At 39.9% G+C, this 24,408-nt stretch overlaps 1 protein-coding gene across 2 annotated transcripts in view; it reads right to left on the reverse strand.

Annotated features, from left to right (window-relative positions):
• Nucleotides 1-24,408, reverse strand: part of Samd12 (sterile alpha motif domain containing 12) — a 434,786-nt gene that overhangs the window by 376,127 nt on the left and 34,251 nt on the right. For both annotated transcript variants that reach the window (XM_029565861.1, XM_029565862.1), the window contains exon 2: nt 12,084-12,262. In XM_029565861.1, coding sequence (XP_029421721.1) covers nt 12,084-12,262 — 179 coding nt within the window. The remainder of the gene's footprint in view (nt 1-12,083; nt 12,263-24,408) is intronic.

The following is a 24,408-nucleotide window of genomic DNA, read 5'->3' on the forward strand; positions in this document are numbered from 1 at the left end:
CCCCTGGAACTAGTCGACCTAGGAGGGCAAGGAGCAAAAACTGTCCTTTATGTCCCTCTGACTAAATTAGTATAGGTTTCAAAGTATGTCTGTTAAACACCCAAGAAGGTTAGTTCCACCAGTCTGGTATTTTTAATTACTGTGTGTCATGTAGATAAATCTTGGGCAAAGACCAGTTGTTCTCAGATAAACCTTACCTAGACATATATTTCTTGATCTGCTATGTATAATTTGTCAGTAGGGAGTAGGAGTAATATGGTTCCCTCTGGTTTTCAAAACTAGCTAGGCATTGTTTATATCTCGCATTGTCTTTTGTGGTTTTTATGATGTCCTGGTCAGTAGTGGGGTCAGAAAAGGTAAATTCTTCCCTGGTAAGACAAAGTTCCTCATTTCTCTCCCATACCATGCTGGGTGCAATGCTTAAAAAATAAAGTGTACTGCCTTCGTTGGAGGAATAGTCTTGAGAGAATTCAGAAGCCTGTTCTGAGAACAGATCAAGGCTCATTGTTGATTTAAACAACTCAAAGTAAGACCCTTTTGTTCATGCATCACCACACTGTGGCATCTGCCACAAGATACAGTCTCAGGATCGCCTAAGATCATCTGAGACATGTGAAAACCTGAGCTGTTATTCTTTCTATTCCTAAACAGAATGTACTTTTTCTTACTTCAAGGCCTTTGTATGAACTGATCCACATCTGTAGAATCTATTGCTCCCTTCCTTTCTCTGGCTCCCTCCCTTTTAAAACTATATCTTTTAATTGAATTTTTGTGGATTTCATACAATGCATCTTGATTGTACTTAGCCCCCCTTCCCATCTGCACCCTCCCCCATAGCCTACCCACAGGACTTCATGCATTTTGTTATATATGTTAAAGCCTATCAAGTCAAGTTTGTATACTCAGAGATGCCCCTTGGTTTGAGTTCATCCACTGGAGCCCTTTCAGCTTGTTTAGTGTCACTACCTCCTTTTAAAGGGTAGGTTTCACCTCAGGAAAAAGAAAAAACAAAGCAAAGCAAAACTCCTTATACCCTCTTTACTTCTCTTCTATCCACCTCCCTGTCTTTTATTCCTTATTTATTTATTTATTTATTTATTTATTTTTGCTTCTGTGTCCTGAGTGCTAGGATTAAAGGTGTGTTCCACCACGCCCAACCCATCTTTATTTTCTATCTCAATTTCTAGATCTCAGTTTCCTTCTAAGCATACACTGAAATTTGCTTGAGACTTGGTCTAATAGAGAAATTTCCAAAAGGTGGGGGCCCTTCTGTCTTGCTCAGATACCTCAGAGAAGGAGCCTCATCTGCACTATGGAATATAGAACATGTGTACATTTGGGGCTACAAGAGCCATTCTCACTAAATTAAAGAGGGTTAGCTATAGCATTTATACTGTGTCAGCAGCTTATACAGCAAGGGTCATAAACTAAACGGCCCATAGAATCCCAGCAGGAATTAAAATGAGTGAAGAGGGCCAGATATGAGCAGAACCAAACTAGAAAGGCTGTCCATCCAAGAAAAGCAGCTGCTGCACAGTCCCATCTGGTACAGAATTAGGATGTACATTTTCAGACCCTGTGATGTTTCAGTAGAAGTGAGAAGTCTTAAGATTTAAAAAAAAATTTTTATATTTATTTTTATTTTACAGTATGAGTGCACTGCCCACATGTTTATGTGTACCTGTGATGTACAATGCCCAAGGAAGTAAGAAGAGGGTGTTGGATCCCCTGGAACTAGAGTTTATTTCATATATTAGAAACCTAGCAGCCAGCAGAAAATTGAGTGTGCAACAATTATGAATTTATTCAAACAAAAATTAGCTGAGCCTTTTCATGTACTTCCCTGGTTGGAATTCTGAGGGATCTATCCCTGAATGAACAATTTATAGTCCAGCAGATGGTAGCACAATAAACAAAAAAGCATACACTGTTTTATAAAGTGATGAGGGAGGTAAATATGACAGAGTCATGGGACTGGGGCCTTGGGGAAGAGTTTGTCATCATTTAAATAAAGTTGGCTCATGGGAAAGTCACTCTGGAGCAGAACACAGGAGGAGATGAAGGAGTTCACCTGTGTGGCCAGTATGAAGGCTCTGGGGTGGACCAGTGCCTGGTTTGAACCAGGAGCAGCCTGGGCTTGGAAAAGTGCAATAATAGATGACTCATGAGACTTTCCAGAGGACACAGCACTCAGAGCCTTGGGAGGACACTGGAAGGACTTGGGCTTTTAATGTGAGGGAAATGGGAAGTGATTGGAAGATACTTAGCAAAGGAATGAAAGATCTGAGCTGCACATTAAGTAGATCATTCTGGCGGTTGAATTGAGAACCAGGTTTAACTGTGATACTATGAAAGCACTGCTTAAAGGAAAAATGAAAGGGATAGCAACGAAATTAAGTGAGTTTGGAGAATTTTCAGAAAGCATCTTCAATGTAGTCTAACAATTCAGGTTATGGGACGGCTTCAATAAAATCATAAATAACCAACAACCAACACAGCAAGTCCAAGACTCTAAGTCTTTACGATTGGTCATTATTAGAAAAGCTTAATGACTCAGGTGGCAAAAGTAGGGCTAGAATTGCCACTGGCGGCACAACTCCAGTGGCAGAGCTTGAAGAAAAGTGCTCTGTGCTCCTTCACTGGCTCCTGTTATAAAAGAGCATATTTTCAGTGTCATAAATGTGTGATAGGGCATAAATGTGAGCAGCTGACAGGTCTATGAAATTGTTGCCACTGCTCTTTAATGCTAAATTTTAAAATATGCTTGGCATAATTTTAATTAAGTTGAAATAAACAGGTATTAATATTTCCGATTTATTACTGTATGTCAGATATCCATTTATGATGGTGATATTCAACTTCAGTCAAATATTTATTTAACATGCAGACACTTGGCATTTGGCTAAAATGCTTACCTGGTATATGCCAAGGACCAAATGCTTATGCCTTCAAAATTCATATATTGAAGCCCTAACCCTTTATTTGATACTATTTGGAAGGTAATTAAGGTTATATGAGGTTGATATTGTATTAAGAAGAAGAGGAGGCCCAAGTGCACACTCTGTTTGCCATGTGAGGACACAGACAGAAGGTGCCACTGCAAGCCAGGAGGGCCCTCACTGGACAGATAAGCTGATACAGTGAAGTTAGACTTCCCAAGCTTTAGAACGGTGAGAAAGAAATGACTACTGTTGAAGAAACCTGAGCTATCGCACTTTGTTACCATGGCTCCAGCTGCCTGAGATAGCTTATATACAAGGCTACCTGTTAAAATAACATTTGGAAACTATTCATGTTCCTGGAAATAATCTTACGGTTTTGAATGGTGCCTGCTGGTCCAATTTTCCGGTTTAACTCAGGAATCTTAATCATTTAAAGAGGAATCTGCTTTCTATTTCTTCAAGTATTAACTAGATTGGGAGATGGAGAGTGAAACCAAGAGAATCAAATGTATACACTGAGGCCAGGAACACTTTAGGAGCCAAGGGTAAAGGAGTCTTTTGCCACCTGAAATCTTGGCCGACCATGGGGGCTACATAGAGATGACAGGCCGTGATCCTAATGTTAGATACTCTTAATCCAAATGGAAAGTCAGCCTCAGACTTCAGTCAGGTATTTGCCTAGCTGAGGGACAACCAAGACTTTTTGAGGATGAAGAGTACTGGAGTAACTATCCAAGATGATGCACCACTTGCACCCATCAGCATAGAAATCCACTGATACGGCATGCCATTAGGGACCTGCCATGACTTATCTTCTGCTCATTTGTGTAGAGTCTAAAAAAGAATGAAATAGCTGTGAAAAAGGAAGTCCAGAGGTTCTGTTATACGTACTAATTTAATCTTTTACTTATACCACTTTAAAATGTTGAACGTAGCAGCAGAAATTGGTGATATAGCAGTGAACAAGGCACACAATTGTTCTCAAGGAGCTTGAATGCCAGTGGAAAGACAGAAAATGAGCAAGATGATTTCAGAAAGAATGAAGTTCTGCGGAGGACATCAAACTGAGCAATGACAGAGAGCGACTAGAGGACTAAAGTTATGGTAGAGAGGGGTTGGCATAGGCCTCTTAAAGAGACATGGTAGAGTTAGGATTCAGACCAGGAGCAAGGTGCACAAAGACCAAGAGGAAGAGCACTATGACAGAAAAGATAGCAAGTGCCACTCATCTCCAGATCAGCTGTTAGGAGGTACGTCTCAGCCGCCATGACAGAGTAAAGATATACAGAGGTGCATATAAAACAGGGCCCCCCTTTATTATCTCAGTGAAACATATCTGCCTCCTCAAAATTATAAAGCATATCAATGCCTACCATGAAACACCACTTAGTATCTGTCCTTTCACAGAAAAAGTTTGTAAGTCTCTATTCTAAATGAAAAGTAAAACAAGGAATCACTAGAAAACCATGCCAATAAGATGCATTTTATAAAGAAGATATATTCAGATGTGGATGGAGATGGAGATGGAGGGGGGAGGGGGAGGGAGGGGGAGGGAGGGAGAGGGAGAGAGAGAATAACAAGAGCATGAGAATAAATCATTGTATCTCTTAGAGAGGATGTGCTTCTTAACTACCAGGCCCTGGCATCTGCTCTCTTGCCTTCTTGCTTCAGGTGTAGTCAAAGACCAAGCGCTGCCTTCTTCCACCACCTTCCACTGCTGATTTTACACTGCCCCATTCTTCTCTATGTGATTCTGCATCATCTGCTCTTTAATCCTTCACGTAGCTGAGTTAACTGCAGCCTTTAATTCCTTTAAGCTTTCCAACATTTCCTTGTCAAGGACTGGGAGTCTTTATTCTAACTGTAGAAGGAACCCCCAATGGTGTCATGAGGCCACCTGTGTTTGTCTTCTTCAAGAAAGAGTTGAACATCAACCTTCACATAGATGCAGGCACTTCTGAAATGTCTCAATTAATTCAGTTATGACACTTTCAGTGCTGCCAGCATAAGAGGGCTCCATGATCTTCAGAGTTTGGGTCTATAGAAAAAGAACCACATTTTGCAAAGTACTAACAGCCATCTCAGAACTCAAATGCCCTCTTCTGAGGTTTGTCAATGCAGCTAGAACTGGGCCCTCTGGCCCATCCACTGTAGGTAGAGGCTCTATCTCTCCTAAATACCACTCTTCGTAATCTCAAATGGCACACACTATTGTTTTAGTTCACCAGAAAAGTATCAGCCCAATGGTTCTATGGACTTATTTCATGCTGCTTTGTCAGCATGGAACAGTGGAAACATGGATCATTTGTCAGTGTTTTAAGGTAGACTGTGCCACTGCCAGTCTGAAGGTCCTGCAGAAGCCCCTTTTAATCTCTGCTTTTCAGCTTCCTTACCTATAATTGAGATGCCTTAAGGGTATTTTTATTTGTTGACTATGCCATGAGCCAATGACTCAAATGCACATTTTATTATTGAAATGCTTTTCAGAGCTCAGCACATTAATAATAAACACAATTTCAAATGAGCACTTACTGTAGCCTTCTGAGAGCTGTCCAAACACTCAATGTGGTGATGATACTGGGCCCTGGAATTCACAGAGCATGAAGTCATTTTTGCCTATCTCCTTGCTCTGACCCTATGACAATTCACAAGGCATGTCCTCATTATGTGTTCATGCATTGTGTTCTTTCTTAGTTTATGACATTATACTGAGTTGGCAGCTTTGTTTGGAGACACTCATCTTCCATGAGCCAAGATATACAGATAGCCAAGAATGAGATCATTCTATCCCCAAACTGCTGTAGACCTTCTCAGAGGCAGCTGAGCTAGTAATTTGATAAAGGTTAAGTATAATCCACTTTTCATCTTTTTAACCTTAGTTCTTTTGGCTCTCTATCTTTATTTTATTATTATTATTATTATTATTATTATTATTATTATTATTTTGGTCCCAGATTTACAGTTTCTGTGCCCTCTTACAAACCCCTTCCAGTGGCCTGGCAGTCCATTCTTATTTATCTGCCTGTGGCTTATCCAAAACACTAGCTTTCTTCTTCTCCTGCATCTAGCACCAAGTTCCAGACCAGGTCCTTTAACTCTGTGCCAAAGAAATACAAACTGAATCTAATATTAGCTAATGAGAAAAGGCTATCTGCTGCCAAAGATTCACATAATGTATCCCACAGCCAACTGCAGGCAATTATTCAGGATTTCACACGCTGGCATTGTTTCTCTTATATAACACGACAATCAAGATTTGCTGTGTTTCTCTCTGAGGAGTAAATACATGCAGCATTTTAACCTCTTCTTTCGCCTAGTTGACCAGATTCTTAGTGCAATAGACTATATTTTTCTTTTCAAATAAATAGATCATGTGTTCATTTAATGTTAAGGCAATAAAAAGCTCTGAATTTAGAGCTCTGGGGCTTAGATTTCAGTTCCATCTCACTACAGTTATTAGAAGGAAGCTTCATTGTGGTGAGCTATTTAAATGCTTGGCTTCTCAGTTGTAAAATGGAGATGTAGACTTTATTTTAAAAAAATGTATGAGGCAGAAACGTAAATGCGAAGGACGCTCGAAAAACTGAGTCCTAGAATTAGCTTCACGACTAGGAAAAATAAAGATTATTAACTTTATGAAACTTTGATTATAGAAATCCAAGAATATATCAAGTTGATGTTTCCATTAGGCACTTGGAGAATTAATTCTAGAAACCAAGATTCTAATTTGCTAAGGCATGTTTATGCCACTTGTGATGGCACAGACTAGAGTTCCAAGGGGAGGTACAGTCAGGATACTGCCTACCTCTGGGATGTTGTTATTCCACAGAGTTCTGACCCTAAGATCATTAAGGAATGCCGTTTCAAAACAGACTTCTGATTATTTTGACAAAATTTGTTTTTGCATCCACCTAGACTCAAGGATAAGTTTCAGAGAAAATGTCAGCCCAGTTTCATTTTTCTTCTTATTCTTATATCCAACCAACTTCAGTGGTTTCCCCAGATTATATCAGCATGCTAAAAGAAATAACTTTCTGCCACGATGATCATTTTCTATGGCCATACCATAAGGTATAGCCTCTAGAATGTGGTGATCATAAGCCTGAAATGTCACTGTTGTGATCAAAGAAATGTGCATTTTTACTTTTTTCAATTTTGTAAATTTATGCAGTTATAGTTAGGCACCTTATTGGACACCCCTGTTGAAATATATTCATATTCATATTCATATTCATTCATTCATTCGTATAAATGTTATATAAGTGCTCCTGTCTTGTACAGTGCCTGAGGAAGACAGAAGAGGGTATCAGATCCCCTAGGACTGTAGTTATAGACTGTTGTTAGCTGCCATGTGGGTGCTGGGACTTGAACCTGGTCTTCTGCAAAAACAGTCAGTGCTCTTAACCGCTGAGCCAGCACTCCAGGCCAGATTCATGTTCTTTACTCAAATCTCAACTGTCCAGCCTTGAGAAAAATAGAAACCCTGACTCTAAGAAACTGATGCTGAACATACCTAAGTATCTACTGCCACACTTGGACCATGATGCTTAGACATCATCACCAAGAGCACCATCCATTCTCACTGCTATGAATCTGAATCTTACCCATACTTCACAGCACGGGTCAAGTTCTACCTGGGATCAATGAACTACCCTTCCTTCTAGTTCTGTACCAACTATTCTGGGAATAAAAGGCCAACTGACCTCACGTCTGGACCTGTTTGCAGGACCTGCCACAGACAAGATGGTTTCCTAGGAAACTGCTAAGTGGTACTATACCTGGTCTGCAGGAGCTCTGACTTGGCCTTAGACCAACATGACTGGAATGGTATAGAAGATTGGTGAGAGAGGCTGTGCCTTTGCTGTGTCAGAGACCCATGTCCATTATAACTCCTTGTAGCAGTGGTGCGTGCCCAGATATAAGTGAGTAGACAAAAGAAGCTGTGTCTTTGGAGGACTTCTGGGTGTCCCTGTGAAACAAAAGCTGTGCCTATTAAATCTCTTGCTTTGTATTCTCCTGTAAAGCTGAAAAACAGTTTCTGCATCTTTCATTGGGAACTGCAGTTACACGGGATGGCATACATACTCTCTGTACAGACTCCCAGGACTCATGGCATTTAGGATGGGCAGTGGCAAATATCTTTTTGTAAAGGCACATTTCAATTGTGTCCAGCTTTTTCTAAAACCTAGAATGAAGCCTGCCCACTAAGTTTTCATAGAGTAGGAGAGTCTGTTGGTTTCTCTTTGGTTTCTAAAAGAGGCAACTTGCTGCTCACAACTTGCTGAGTTTGGGAAGCAATTACACAATTGCTCCTAAATCTTTTCTAAGACAGAGAGATGAGAAGAATTCTCCCAGAATTGATATGAATATATATATGCTTATGTTCCTAGATATACTTTTTGAATTATGAAAATACAGAGGATAATTAATTCCATTTTACAATTCTCATATAGGATCTGGCATGGCTTAAAAGTATTTAATGTTTTAATTTATACAAGGCCACTCTTGTAATCAAAGAAGATAAATCCAGGGATGGAGAGATGGTTCAGCAATTAAAAGCACTGGCTGATATTGCAAATGACCTGGGTTTGAATCCCAGCACCCACATGGACCCTAACAACTGTCTGTAACTTCAGTTCCAGGGGATCTGACACCCTTTTCTGATCTCCCTAGGCACATACATGTAGGTATAACACTCATACACATAAAATAAAAATAAATAATTAAAAAAAAGATGAATCCTAGGTCAAAAATGACAGCAATGAGAGGCACGAAGCTCACCACACCCATTGGGGATCTGGAACTCACATGTGCTAAAGGACTGGCTTCAAAGCCCAACAGTACTCCAAGTGGCAGAGCTAAAAGGCACAGCAGGGAGTTACAATAGAGTACTCAGCATAAAGCCTAAAAAATATACATGGACAGACTTGATTTTCAGAGCAGGCCATAAGCAAATAGTTACAATGACAAATCGAAACAGTAAGGTAACTCCTCATCAGAGCTATTGTATCCCCAATTCAGTTAGAGATGAAAGCAAAAATTAAAGAAAAAAAAGCATTTCTTTATCTCATTAGATGGCCTCTATAATCTAAGGAACAAGAAGGCAAAAAGACCCAGTAACTCACTCTCTCTGCAAATGAAAATTATCAACAGGAATTCGAAGCTTCACTTCTCTGACAAAGTTTTCAACAAAACTAGAAGCCGCACAAGGAAATTTGGCAGCCTAAAAGACAGAAAACCATCACAAAGAAAAAGCCCCAACGAAACTATGAAAGGTCTAGAAAGACCTTTACAATAGAAATTGAAAAGAATGCATATCTTTTAAACCTCCCAACAAAATAGAAGTATGAGGGTAAATTTCCCCCATTACTTCCACTTCAATATAAAGTACTGCTCAGTGTATAAAGTAGACCCTTCCACATTCTGTACTGCCCTTATTCAAAGGACGTGTTCACATAGTAGGAATATTATACACCTACAGTAACAACTACCATTCTCCCCCCACCCTTTAAAATAGCACCACTTTCATCTTCCCATGCACATGCTTAAAGGGCTCCTGCACCCTAAAAAGCAGCAGTCCCTTCCACTACATGAGCTGCTTCCGTACCTAGTACACTATGACAGACAGTGGAGCTACTGTCAATGTTTTCATATTACAAACAGTGTTGGGGTGATCATTCACTTGCATCTCTTTGTTTATCTTATTGTTTCCTAGGGTCAACTTTCTAGGAAGGGAATTATTGGCTAAAAATTACACTTGGGGAAAATTTTAGTAACTGTCATACTTTCCTCCAGACAATCTGTATTGATTTGCATTATGAAGGCTTGAAATGCACGTATTTGGGGCGAGAGGTTCTTGGATAAGTTGAGAGTGGGTCAAGGTAGCAGAGGTTCAATTACGGACCCAAGAAAAAAGAAAACACAGACAACTAACTCTGCTGGTCTTCTCAATACAACAGAAGAGAAAATGTAAAAGTGTTTGCATAAAACAAGTCCTCACTGTCTGTGAGACAGAAAATTCAGGTTGCGATACCACCGGAGCCACTAGCCTTAGGGTTCCTGTAATTCTGTCTCTCCTAGAACCACCATTGCCATCCAACCCTTTGTGAAAAGTGGATAAATTTTGTCCCAGCTTTACTGAAATGGAGTCCACTCACCCTGAAACATGTCAACGTGAAAACCCACAATACGTTTCTGACATTCCTTGTTTTGGGGTTTCATGGTAGACAATTTGGACAAACTTACATGAATGTGGTTTCTAACTGTGGTCTATTCCCACAGAAAAGCTCATACCAGCTCTTCTGTTATGAGTGAGGTGTGTTCTCAGGAAAGCAATTATAAAGGAATCTGCAGACCAAGACAAACGGCTACTTCACAAAAATGCAGAATTTTCTATAAAAGCACAAAATCACAAATTCAAAATATGTGAATTCAGAAGTAATCAAACCATTTCAGCTTTGAATCAAATATTTGTAAATATTTCTAAAAATAACAGAGATGTACTCTGGAAATATTTAATTAAATTTAAATTAAAATAAGACAAATATCAATGATTGTTTTTCTCCTTTCCCCACTTGGATTTTTAACATTTTAAGCATCCTTCTGGAAAGATTCTACTCAGACAAACTCTATTTATCTTCAGAGTGAAAGGAGACCCTGAGGATATTTTTCCCTGGTTCTTCAGGATGCCTGCACGGCTCCACAGATTGATCAAGTTTAGATGGCCCAGCAAGGCTCACTTATCTCCAACTCTGCTTCATAAGCCAGACTTCAGCCATCAACCAATTTCCTGTGAGGGACTATTTCTCTCTGTTAAAATATCTAGTGCAAATATCTTGCAATATCTTCCTCACCAATCATTTCCCACTTCTTACAGCATACCCTGATATACACAGGGGTAATGTCATCAGTTTTTAATTTTCTAGCCAAAAAGAAGAAACAATAGGGTGATTATTCAAAACTGCAAGTAAAGGAAAAACAAAATCACATTTTAACTTGGAAGAAATTATTTGGGAGAGAAGGGAAATCAAGGTACAGCAACATGAATTTCCTGATTCATTATTTTTCCCGGGCGCTTACACTTGCTTTCCAAGATTCACATCCACTGATTTAGTCAACAAACTTCTCAATGGAAATTCTCTTGCAGCAGGATCATAAAGGGAGCAAACAAATGTGGTGTAAAGATTAATCCCTTCAACTGCCAATGAACAAATGAAAATGGACATCTTCAACACTTGGCATGAATATCACCACTAACTTCAGATGAAAATCCAAATAGTAACAGTTAAGATCAGAGAGGCTATCCACACTAAATAACCACGCATCCTCAAAACCACACACAGCTTGGTATATTTTTACCAGCACATATTTCATCATTTGCATGGCACCTACATTTAGGCTAAAGACTAAAAAGAACTAAGTATTCCACATCAAAACAGAACAGTTTTGCTGGGCATGGTGGCACATGCCTCTCATGCCAGCACTCAGGAGGCAGAGGCAGGTAATATCTGTGAGATCAAGGCCAACCTAGGCCAACCTAGTCTACATAGTGAGTTCTAGGCCAGCTGGGGCTACAGGGAGACTCTGTCTCAGAAGACAAAGAAACAAAAAATAGAACAATTTTATCTTTCATTAACTGAAGTCTATAATGTTTACCTCAAAGGACAGTTATGGAGATACAATCGACCACCACAGGAAGAGTCTTTCAAATCTGCAATACCCATATTTTTTACCAAAGTCAGTTATTATAATTAACAGCTTTGTCAGCAGAAGTCAGGAGACTCGGACATTTACAAGAGCTTTCACAAGCACACAAACTCATTTACTCAGTTCGATCTGACGCGGGGGAAGTAGATTTTAGGATGCCCCACTTTATAGGTGGAGCATCTCGGACCCAGAGTTCCGTGACTTGCTCAGTATCATAAAGAGGTAATATAATACAAGACAGTCTTTTCTATAACCCAAGGCCCAGAACCTCGTACGATGGCACCAACCACGCCTGCCTTAGTTTCATCCAAGAATTAAGTTAAAATTGTTGCTTATCATCACTTATCAAGATACAGCACTCATTTAACTAACAGTGAGGAGTGGAGGCATCATCGTTTCTGTAGCGAGACTGTGCTTAACTCGCTTAGGACTCACCCTCGCGGTCTCTGCTTCTCCCTGAAGTCGCGTGGGCGTTCCTTTTTGGTCAGGCACCTTCTGGAAATTTTTGTTTTTAATGGATTGAGATTCCACACCTTCACCTTCAATTTGCAGTTTAATTCCTTCAGCACGGGCAGGGTGATCAATACCCCGCGGATTCAAACCACAGTGGAGAGCTAGGAAAGGAGCAAATAGACTTCAGAAAACAAAACATACAAAGAAAGTGTCTGTGACAGAAAATATTTCATCAGGCTTAAGTGGGAAGAAACAAGGTTTCTTTGAGTTGAGAAGTGGTATGAAAACTAGAGGGGGGGGGGATGGGGAAAGAGGAGCACAGTATTGCAGGAAATCCTGCGCTTGGAAGCACAAATCCAAACCTTTCACAGTGAGCAACTTCCTAATTCCCACATTACATATGGGAACTCCAATCAGGCAGCTTCATTGCTGCTCCCATTCAGCTACTGCCACCCTGCAGGCTGCCTTACTGTTTGCCTTTATCCAGAACCTGTTCACTCCCTGCCCCCTACTGAATCTTTATTCATAAAACATCCATTCTAGTCTCCTCTCTTGCATTCCTTCAACCAATATTTATTGAACATGTATTATGTACTATCCATGAAGTAGACTCTTGACGACATGGATTTATGTAGAACAGGCTACCATCTGTTTCCAAGAACTGACTCTAAAATAGAGGAGCCAGACAAATAACTAGTAATTTTAAAAAGTTATCACTGCTACAAGAAAGTGAAGGAAAGGTCAGGGAGGAGAGATTAAGGCACTCAAACTCAGAGATTCTGATTTTTCATCTTAGTCTCTTTATGTCTTTAACATGAAAACTTCCACTAATAAAATCTGAAGCTCAGGTCTGGGATATTCACTTATAAAATATATCATAAGTTCCTCCTATAAACCCAGCTTTGTCTAAGAAATAGCAATGAATATTTTGAGAATCATATAGTCCCATAGATGATTCCCACAAGCCACCACATGCACATGTGTCTGTGTACACATGCATGTGTGTGCATGGCAGGTGCCATGGTTAGCTTCAGTTGTCAACTTGACACACCTGGGAAGAGGGAACCTCAACGGAGGAACTGACTCAATCATATTGGCCTATGAGCATGTCTATGGGCATTTTCTTGATTAATTGATGTTAGAGGGATCAGCCCACTGTGGGCAGTGCCATCCCTGAGCAAGGTGGGTCTGGACTATATAAGAGGTAACTGAGCAAGCCAGAAGAAGCAAGACAGTCAGCAGTGTCCCTCTGTGGTCTAGGCTTCAGTTGGGATGATGGGCTGTGACCTGTCAGCTATATAAACCCTTTCCTTTCCAGGTTGATTTTGGTCATGGTGCTTGTCACAGCAACAACAAAGCAAACTAAGGTGTTTTGTGGTATCTTATAATAAAGTAGTCTGCCTCCCCATGTCTCTGACCCTTCAGATTTAAATTTCTACCTTCATCATCTTCCCTTTGATCTCAGAGGGTTCAAAGTCAGATACTGAAACTTCCGTCCTACCTCCTTCAGGACACTAATTCACTAACAATCTCCTGTAAACTTAGCATCTTTAGCCTCCTGCATTCACATCACTCTTCCCCTCTGGTCACCTCTGCTGTTCTACATTCCTGCCATCTCCACTCATCACCCTATCCAGGCTGTACCTCCCTTCCCTTTGGTTTTTGAAGAATATTTTAACAAGACTGCTTTGAAGAAATGCTTCCCAGAAGTGAGGTATGGTGTTTTCTTCATATTCTCTGCTTCCTCCTCAGCACATTCCATCTATTCCATAGCTCTTGATATAGGCAACATCCCAGTGAGTCGAAGTTTTAGCTTCAACCTCACTAGACCTCAGAAGTGTACCAGACATAAGTTAAACTGCAAGTGGGTATCCCAATTTTAATGTAAATATGATGCCCCAATTTTAATATATTCAAAACTTACCTTCAGTTCTACAATAAAAATTGGCTGTTGACTTCCCCAAAGCTAAGGAGTCATGCTTGGCTTCACTTGACCCAAGATCCAACATGATTTCCTCCCATTTGTCTGCAAAACCAAAGTACTATTCAAATCCATCCATTAATCCATATCTGTTGCTACCATTCTAGACTGATACACATGACTCACTCAGATTGCCACACTAGTCCAGGTACTCTTCCTTGAACTTTAAGACACATGAAAAGGGCTGGAGAGATGGTTCGGTGGTTAAGAGCACTGACTGCTCTCGCAGAGGATCCGGGTTCAATTCTCAGCACCCACATAGCAGCTAACAACCATCTGTAACTCCATTTCCAGGAATCTGACACTCTCTTCTGACCTTCATGGGTATTTTGCAACACGGGTGCACTTACATACATGCAGGCAATACACTCATATACATAAAAAAAATTTTTTTAAACCTGGACAACCTAAAACATCTGCTTGTAAAGTCACACACATACATGCAATCTACCATTTTACATAGACAATATTTATGAATTTCTTTTCTCCTAGTCTCTTTCTTAAAATCAATGAGCAGCCTATCTCATAGAACAAAGTTAAGCACTCAGTGTGTATCAGTTCATGTGCCCTCCCTCTGGCTTTGTTCTGAACTTCAATAATATTCATGAAAAACTGTGAGACATAATTATATTCATCTTTCAGATAAGGGAAATGAGGCTCAAAGGGGTTATAGTCACAAAAGTTCACAAAGGTGTCTGCAGAAGGCCACAAAGATCAAGGATCATTTGGAATGCACATGGTTTTAAGATAGAGATGATCAAATCCAAACTGGATTAAACAGAAAGGAAATTTGTAAGCTTTCATAACAGAAAATTCAGTCAAAATGTTCAGTTAGCTGATTTCAAAATTCAACAGTCCCTAAAAGTCCTTCATTTTTTTCCCCCAATTTCTTCATGCTGCTATGTGTAGCATCACCTTTATCCTATATACAGGTGACCTTGAAGTACCCAGAGCTCCTTGCTTGCAGTGTTCATTTTATAGAACTGCATGCTTGGTTAGGCATTTTCCCCCAACACACTCTAAACCCTTTCCTCCTTCCTCACTGGCTGAGAGTGAATCCTGGGATTCACTTGCAGTGACCACAGTATTACCCTTAAGCCAAGTGCACTTCAATCAAGGTCAGTTTCCCAAACTATGCTGCAGGTACTCAAGAGAGCTGGGGCAGAGCAGCTGCTAGAGAACCAACTACAATGCCCAAATTAGAACGATGGAGAGAGAACTTGGTAGTCAAAACCTATGAGAGCACAAAACCAGTTACTGTTAATCGGCTTCTTCATCTCCAAAGATTAGCCTATTTAAAATGAATCTTCAATTAAATATACTAAAATTGTGATTATTCTAAAAAAGTATGCTTCTATAGGGAAACAGATTGGCATGAGATGAAATTAGACATTAAAGAGTTGAAAGAAAGATGCCCAGCTTTGATCTTCCTCTTTCCCCACGATCCTCTGCTGCTTTCTGCATTGAAATTCAGAATCTGGGAACTTTGAACTGCTGCTGATTTCCATCATCTTGGATTGTGTTCACTCACCGGTTGCCTCTTACCAGTTCAGACTCTCCGTGCTCCCTTCATCTCTGGCCACAGGCCCCTCCCCCAGAAAGAAGTTTTACTCTACCTAGGCACTAATCTACATTTCTACCAGTAGCAATGTACCAGGTTTCCACATGAGGGCTACATACGAAAAAGACAGGGCCTTGGAATCTTGACACAATGCTAGAATATATACATATTTGCAGTGAAAATTTTCCCTGTGTAACTTTTTAAAAGAGCAAGGCTCTAACATCTTGCTAACACCCATTTTGGATTTTAACCCTTCATTTTGAAATTTTCATTGTTAATAAATTAAAGTCACAGTCAGCCTTCAGTTAAAGACCCCAAAGCTTGCCCATGGTGTTAATTCAGTAACTAGAAACCTGCTAAGCACAGGAGTATTTAAGAAAAATCAAGGAAACATGAACAGGGTCTCAAAGCTGACCCATGCTGCTGAGCCCATTAAACTGAGTAAATAACTTCAGTGGAAATAAGAAAGGGGAATGGTGTGGACAAAAAAAGAGAAAGCAAAAGGGGGGCCTTTTACAGGATAAGCAGAAATGAAGGTCACCCTTAGAAGAGGCCCCTGGAAAGTTGCTTGATTTGTAAATATCAGGGACATGAAATTTCAGGGAAAAGACAGCAAAGCCTGTCAGAAATAGTTTTAAACAAATAAGTAAGTCCAAGCACAAAAAACCTAAATCAACTACTGGGTTTGCAGACAAGGAGGGAACAGTTATGGAGGATTAAAATATTTGTGTGAAGAATAAGGCTACGTGTGTAGAAAGTCAAGAAAGTGTACTACACCTTCTGTTTATAGACGACCTTATATTTTGAACACCAAATACCTGCAGAGCAAAGTTTCCTTCTGACTTAAGGCATGACTATGCAAAGAGCTATTTCTGGTTTATTCTTCAGTTGAACAAGGTTTCTTTTGTTGTTTTTGTTTGTTTTTCTTTTTGTTTTTGTTAGTTTGTTTCTTTTGACAGGATCTCCCTAGTCCCAACCTGCCTGGAAGTCACTATGTGGACCAGACTGGCCTCAATCTCACAGAGTTCCACCTGCCTCTGCCTCCTGAGATCTGGGATTAAAGGCCTGCGCCACCACAAGATGAATAAGAGCTGGCGCTACATGCCCTCCCAGGACTTACAGCTTTGGTAGATGAAGCAGGCAGATCAATACTTCTGGGGCATGAATTACCTGGGAATAGTTGCATGAGGTAGTGTCACCAAAGGATTCTTGCTGTGAAGGCCAAAGCCTCCTAGAGGGCTTTTTGAAGGTCTATGCTGGCGTGTATAGTGAGTAGGTGTTAGCTTCCCAAACAAGTAACAGACCTATGGGAGCAGATCTTTCTAGAAGGGAACAGTGTGAGCAGATATGGAAATATGAAAATCTGTTTGGATGTGGGAGAACAGTAATAAAATGAGAGTGACACTGGTAATTCAAAAGGTTAACAACCCAAATATACATGGATAGAGCAATGGTTAAATAAATGTGATATATACAATGAAACTGTTGTTCATCCTTAATCAGGAATGAAATTTAGAGAGACACTACAGCATGCATGAATGTTGAAGGAATTGTGTTAAGTGAAATAAGTCACACACAAAAGAAGAAATATAGCTGGGCAAAGTGCTCTTCTCTGCCGTCCTAGTATTCAGAAGGCTAAGGCAGGAGCACTGCCATAAGTTTGAGGCTAGCCTAAGTTGCATAGTGAGTTCCAGATCATCCTGAACTACAGTGAGAAACCAAAAAGGAAAAGAAAATGACAAAAATTGTATGATTCCACTTACATGAAGTACTTAGAGTAGTTAAACCCATAGAGTTAGACAACTCAACAATTCAATGGTTACCCAGGGACTTGGGTGGTGGGAAGGAATTGGGAGGCTACTGAGGAGTTAGATATGCAGTGTCCCAGGTAGTGATAATGAAAAGGTTTCGCAGATAGACTGTGGTGATGGTTAAACATTTGAATGTATTTTAAAAAGTTGAAATGTATACTTAGTATGGTTTATATTAAATTTTACCACAATGAAAAATTTAGCTGGTTGTTGTGGCACAGGCTGACAGGACATGCTTTAGAGGTGGAGGCAGGAAGATCACAAGTTTAAAGACAGCCTAGGCTATACCTTTAAAGAGAACTGGAGAGACTGCTCGGCTTATGCAGAGAACCCAGGTTCAGTTCTCAGCACCCACATAGCAGTTCACAAGTGTCTATAACTCCAGTCCCAGGGGATCTGATGCCTTCTTTTGGCCTCTGTGAACACTTCATACACATAGTACACATACATACACATAGGCAAAACATTCGCAGACATAAGATTTTTAATTTAAAAACAAAATGAAACAAAACAAAAAAGTCTGCTCTATTCCCACTCACTTCAACCCATTGCAAACATACTGAAAACGTATTTTTATTCAAAGCTTTCAGACTTTGTTCATTAATAATCTCATTGTGATTTTCAGCTAGAACATGTTCCTTTGTTGTCATAGTTTCCATATATCACATATCATATATATATAGATAGATAGAGAGAGAGAGAGAGAGAGAGAGAGAGAGAGAGAGAAATACAGAAATAATGGCTCAGCAGTATGCTAGAATTTTCCTAGAAAAGAAATTTCCTTCAAACAAGGTGCCAGCTGAGTAGGCTTCCCACTACAACTTGGTCAAGAGTAAGCTTGGTCCTTTCAGATCCTGAAATTAGAGGGATACCATTTTGATGTAACTTAGGTAAGAGTAACAGACTACATGTAATTCTGGGTTCATTTTGTCTCCTTATATGATATAAAAGCTGTAACATGCACTGTCATTACTACATTGATTGAAGATGGACCTTACCAAGAAATCACTCGACTTTCTGGTCCCAACAAACCTCAATGCCACCATGGATACCTCACATGAAACACTGCATGGGGCTTTGTTCATGTTCAATAATCTTTTATTCTAACTAAGCTCAACCTTGAATAAAGACAATGAGAGAATATTCCACACAGAACCTTGGAATGAAGTGGTTCCTGCACAATAGTATCTGCTCCTCTGCTTTGACTGGCCTGGCATCTGTACACAATATACTCTTCCCTTATGCTATTTGCATGGATAGCCCCTTCGGAAATACTAATTTTCTTTTTCCCCACTATGAACCTTTAACTGAGCTTCCACTCAATGTATTTACCTGAGCAATGTTGACAGTTCACATTTTTCTTATAAGATCATAATGTATATCTGTGTGTATGCACCATGAATTGCAAATATTTATTAACATGTCTGCCTAGTCTGTGACTAGTTGCAAGAAACAACTGACTACTTATGGAGCTTTACACACCCAGTATCTGGCTGAATAACTAAACAGTAGGTACCCAGTCATCATTTAAAGGAAGAGCTTAGGTGCCATGGAAAGATTCTGATTCAATCTCACTCAAAGTTGTCGCCTTCTGAATGACTTGTCTATTTTTCAGAACAAGTTGCATCCAACTAACTGGGCAATTCACAATGATGACAGAACTACAGAGCTTTTCTGATTTGCTTGATTGTCACCTGCAGAGTAGAGACTATGTTATTCCGTTTTGTTACAGCAAAGCCTAAATAGTTGTACATAATCAGCAATGTTATTAAATGAATGAATGACCTCATAAATAAAGCTACTCCAACCTCTAGAACTGAGGTAGCTTGTTTAGAATTCTATGTATATGTCTTGTTTGTGGCTGGAAAGAAGTTCCCAAAGGATACGGCCCTTCTGTCACATCTCTCTCATATAAGATACACATAGCACACTCTCCACACCAGTTTAATTAACAGGGATGGATCAATCACTATTCTGGATTCAAATTCAGTAGAGATTTCCTTCCAGGAATCCAAGAATTACACAAGCTCCATTTCTTTGTGTTGCAGACATGACGGAACTGAATATATTCCCATCACTTTTCCCTTTTATCATCCCCAGTTAGAGGGTTACAAAGCCCTATTCAACTTCCCAGTCACCCTTGCAGCTGCAAGTGGCTGTGGATAGATGCTAGCATGGAAGACATGAGCAGATGTTTGATGAGAAGCAAACAGTCCTGGAACTAACAAATATGGACAGCTTGTGATGCTAGCCTGCCCTCTTCTCTCTACCTTGAATGCAAGTGGCATCCAAAGTGGCTACAGACATTTTGTCATCATGGATCTACAAACCTGAGAGAAAATCAAGAGGTAAAGAGCCACATTGACTCTAACATCATTTGGCTAATCAAACTTTCTTCTTAAAATCTAACCTTTGGTGTTCATGGCAAAGGAGGAAAATAATCACCTGTTTGTTAGGTGGCTGTGAGCCAAATCTTCTGCCACATTCGTATGAGCTGTAAAGTGGCACAATTCCATTTTAACCAATAACAGATGACTGCTTAGCTCTTTTTAAGGGAAAAAAAATAAAACTAGTATCCTAGGAAAAAATTCTCGTTCAGATTTCCTACTTCCATCATGAATCAGAAGCTGGATAGTCATAGTAGTAACTTATAAGGAAGAAGTACATGAAGAAGATACAGTTACCAAGAAACAGTTTTCAGAGGTAGAATCAATCCAGTTGGCTGTAAAGGTGTGCGAGTAAAACCACCACTTATTTGGGGCCTTGCATTATCCACCATGGAAAACATTTTGCATGAATCAACAGGTTCACAGGTACTTGACCACTGGTGTCTCAACTTGAAAATACATCAAGACCGTCAGAAAAGCTTGTCTCAGGAACACAGTACCAGTTTGGTGAGTACGGAGCACAATGTCTCCTAGGACAAAGGAACCTGCCTGACAAACATCTACTATGACAGAAACAAGCAAACTATGGTCTGTAAATCAAATCTAGCCTACCCTGTTTCCATGAGGCTAGTGACCCAAGAATAATTTTCACATTTTAAAATGATTGGGAAAAAATGGAAATTTTGCAACACATGAGAGTCATATAAAATTCAAATTTCAATGTCCATGAAGTTTTATTGGGAAACAGTCATACTCACTTATGTACTTTTTTTCCTTCTTTTTTGCTACAGTTACTTAACTGGTTCTAACACAGACTATACGGCCTACATAGACTGAAATATTTACCAGCTAACCCTTTATAAAAAAATGCAAGCTGACTCTTGTTCTATAGTAGAGTACAACCATATGCTGTAGAATTCTGGGATCTGAGAACTGTGCAGGATAGCTTCAGTATCAGCTTGACACACCTGGGTAGAGGGAATCTCAACTGAGAATTGTCTCCATTGGACTGGCCTGTGGTCATGTCTGTGGGGGCATTTTCTTGATTGCTGAGTGATATGGGAGGGCCCAGTTCACTGTGGGTGGTGCAAGCCCTAGGCAGTTGGTCCTGTAATAGATAAGAAAGCATGCTGAACATAGGCCAGGGGAGCAAGCCAGTAAGCAGCACTCCTCTATGGTCTATGCTTCAGGTTCCTGCCCTGGGTTCTTGCCTTGGCTTCCACTGATGATAGACTTACTGCTTGTAAGTCAAATAAACCCTTTCCTCCCCAAGTTGGTTTTGGTCAGTGTTTTCATCTCAGCAATGGAAAGAAACCAAGACAAAAACCCAACACCCTAAGTACAGCCCAGAAGAACTTGTAGATCTTTGCAGAACTACCTTCTGATTTATTCGACATTCCCCCCATACCTAGACAGTTCAAATTATGTTTAATTTTTCCATTTGGGTCATGAGGAGCCAGAATGCAATTTACAAAATTCTCCTTGGTCAGCTAAATGCAGCCTCCCACACACATGCCGAAGCTTCAGATTTGTAAACACAAGTAGAAATCCTTTTCTCTCTACTAGAAACAACAGTGTTAAGCCACAAATTTCTGGACAAGTAATTCAGCAGCATTGAATAATGGGCATGTTCATTCTCAGGGAGTCTAAGTCACCAATAATAGATGGGGCTATGTAAAGAGGAAGATTCTAAAACAGAAGTTAATAACATGAAGACCACAAACACATTTGCCCAATGGTAGCCCTGGCAGCAATGATATGGCTCTTGGAGCTGAGCCTAGATGACTGTCCATCACAACCAGATGTTAAGATGACATGCAGCTGTATGAGGAGTGTCTCCTCTGAGCCACATGATACACATTCACATTGCTTTGCATGTCTATCAAGACAATCTCATCTTTGTTAAATGGTTTGCTATAAGGGAATCTCATTCCCCAAAGACTATTTAAGAGTAATGACCACATCTATATTCACCCATCCTACCCAGGATATTTGGATCAGACAATCTAAATATTAAGATATCAAAAGCAATGCTTTACTTAAATCTTTCAGCATCAGTAAATAGAGAGGGAAAAACTTTAGACATTCTCTGAGGCACACATACATTAACATTTCTCACTCATGAAGAGGACACAAAGGTACATATATGCTGAGGTTCTATGAAGCTTTACAGAATGGATTCAGGTATCAGACTGAGAACAACAAGTGGCCTACATACATGGAAAACAGTTTTGACAATGATAAACAGATTTCATATTGTGTACCACCAATATACCGATGACTGATAAAAGATAAAACCAAGTTAATTCAATTAATTAAATTTTATGAACTAATGCTTTATCATCTTATTTTGTCTACTATGGGTTTTGATGTTGCTATTCAATTTATTCCATAAAATAAAACCCGAATTGATGGACAATATAAATAACAGAAATGAGATTGAACAGGAGAGAAAAGATAAACCTTATAAAGACCTTACAACTGGAGAAATGGGATAGAGACGAGTTTCTTGGGATTTCATTTTGCCTTACATATACAAGTACTTGGAGTTAAAAGAGCCCAGGCAAGAAACAAGACATGGCTGAAGTCTGCACTCTCCAGTCAAAGGGATCAGGAACGGGGAGGGTAGAAAGATGGGTAATTTTTATACTTAATTGCTCTACTCAAACATGAGAGAAACAATGTAACCCTATCATCTATGCTAGCAAAAGCTGGGGAGAGTGACTTCCACTTTGACTCTGCTGAAACAAGGTACCCCAGCTGTAAATAAGAGAGCGTTCCCAGGAAGCCAAGCAGACCCTGACTTTCAGATCCTATAACCAGTAATGAGGCTACTTCCTCACCCTTCAAGTGTACATTAAGATGATGCAGCAAGGGCAGACTTGTCCCAATACCAGAAATGAAGGTCTGGGCCGTCCTTCTTAGTGTGGTATTAAGAGGAAGCTTCCTGGACATTGAAACTTTCACCAGCACGCAGCCATCAAGAAAAGCCCCACCCCTCAGGTATCAAATGCAATCCAGTGAGGAGCCTGGATTTCTATTATTATTATTATTATTATTATTATTATTAACACACACACACACACACACACACACACACACACATACACAATGAAGATTAAGGGAGGAAAATAGGAGTAAGAAATCAAAAGACCAAAGGATTTGCCAACACGGGGTCAACTTTGGTGGAATAATGAATATTTCCATTAGTTCTGTTCATTTTTTTTTTGAAAATCCTAATGAGTTTATTGGGCTTGCTAAGAGAGCATAGGGTGGGGGTTTATTTACAGAATATTGGTGCCCTCTGCCCCATTTATAGCTGCACTGGAAAGTCCACGCTCAAATATAGATCCTGTGACTTTCCAACAGCTGCACAAAATGGTGAGAGAGGTGCCTCATGGCATTCATGGCTTATATATCCTTAGTCCCTCCCCCACATGCAGTTAAGGTCAACTGATTGGGTGGGAGGGGTAACTGACTACCCCATCTACTCCTTGATGAGTGTGGGAAGGAGGTATGACTATAGCTTGCAAAAGTCCCTGAACTTTAGAGGGGGTGATAGGTACGGAATGATCTTCCTCCCATTGTGGCAAGGCACTGAACTTTCAGGTCTCTGCATCATCTGTTTTCCATGGGCCATTGGCCCATATTAGTGGGATTCCAACTACTATAAAAACTAAAACAGCAAGTAGCAAGAACATCTAAACAGTGGCTGCTAAAATAAAAACCTATGGGTATAAACACAAATGCTTGGATGGTACTTTAGCAGGTACATCAAGTCCATCTAACAAAACAATTGCAGTGGCTGCCCCACTAGGGCCTATATCCTCCCCTGCCACAGGGGGTTGGTCTGGTCTATGGTACCAGACATGTGTTCCACTTCTAGAAGTGGGCCTGTATTTCTAATTTCATGTTGTAGTAGCTAAAGTTGTATTCTCTTTTCCTTGTCCAGATTAAGTAAGGTTAAAGGAAGCCAAGAAAAACAGATAATTTAAATAAGATCTAGTCTCCTGACATGAAATAAAAATATCCAAATTTAAAATTTCAAAAAATAAATCACCTGGTCTGGAGATGGCTCAGTGGTTAAGAGCACTGGCTGCTCTTGCAGAGAACCTGGGTTCAATTCCCAGCACCCACATGGTAGCTAACAACTGTCAGTAACTCCAGTTCCAGGGGATCTGACGCCCTCTTCTGACCTCCATGAGCATTGCACAACATAGGTGCAGTTACATACATACAGACAATATACTCATACACACAAAAATTAAAAATGAATAAATTATTTAAAAGTCACCTATAACCAAGAACCAGAAGAATCTCAAACAGGATGAAAGAAGATAATAAATGGATGCCAACATCACCATGACAGGGATGTGCATTGGATGAGGAGTGTAAAGCAGCTGTGCTGGAATGGTTCAGTAAGCAATTATGCCTAACACAAATAGAAAAATAGAAGGCTTCAGCCAAGAAATAGAAAACTCTGTGAAAAATAGAATATATGAAGTACAACAAATGGAGAAGTTAAAACTGAAAAATAAAATAACCACAATGAAAGATATTAGATGGA

The sequence above is a fragment of the Nannospalax galili genome, unplaced genomic scaffold (assembly GCF_000622305.1).
Source record: "Nannospalax galili isolate Female #2095 unplaced genomic scaffold, S.galili_v1.0 scaffold17, whole genome shotgun sequence".
Taxonomy (NCBI): domain Eukaryota; kingdom Metazoa; phylum Chordata; class Mammalia; order Rodentia; family Spalacidae; genus Nannospalax; species Nannospalax galili.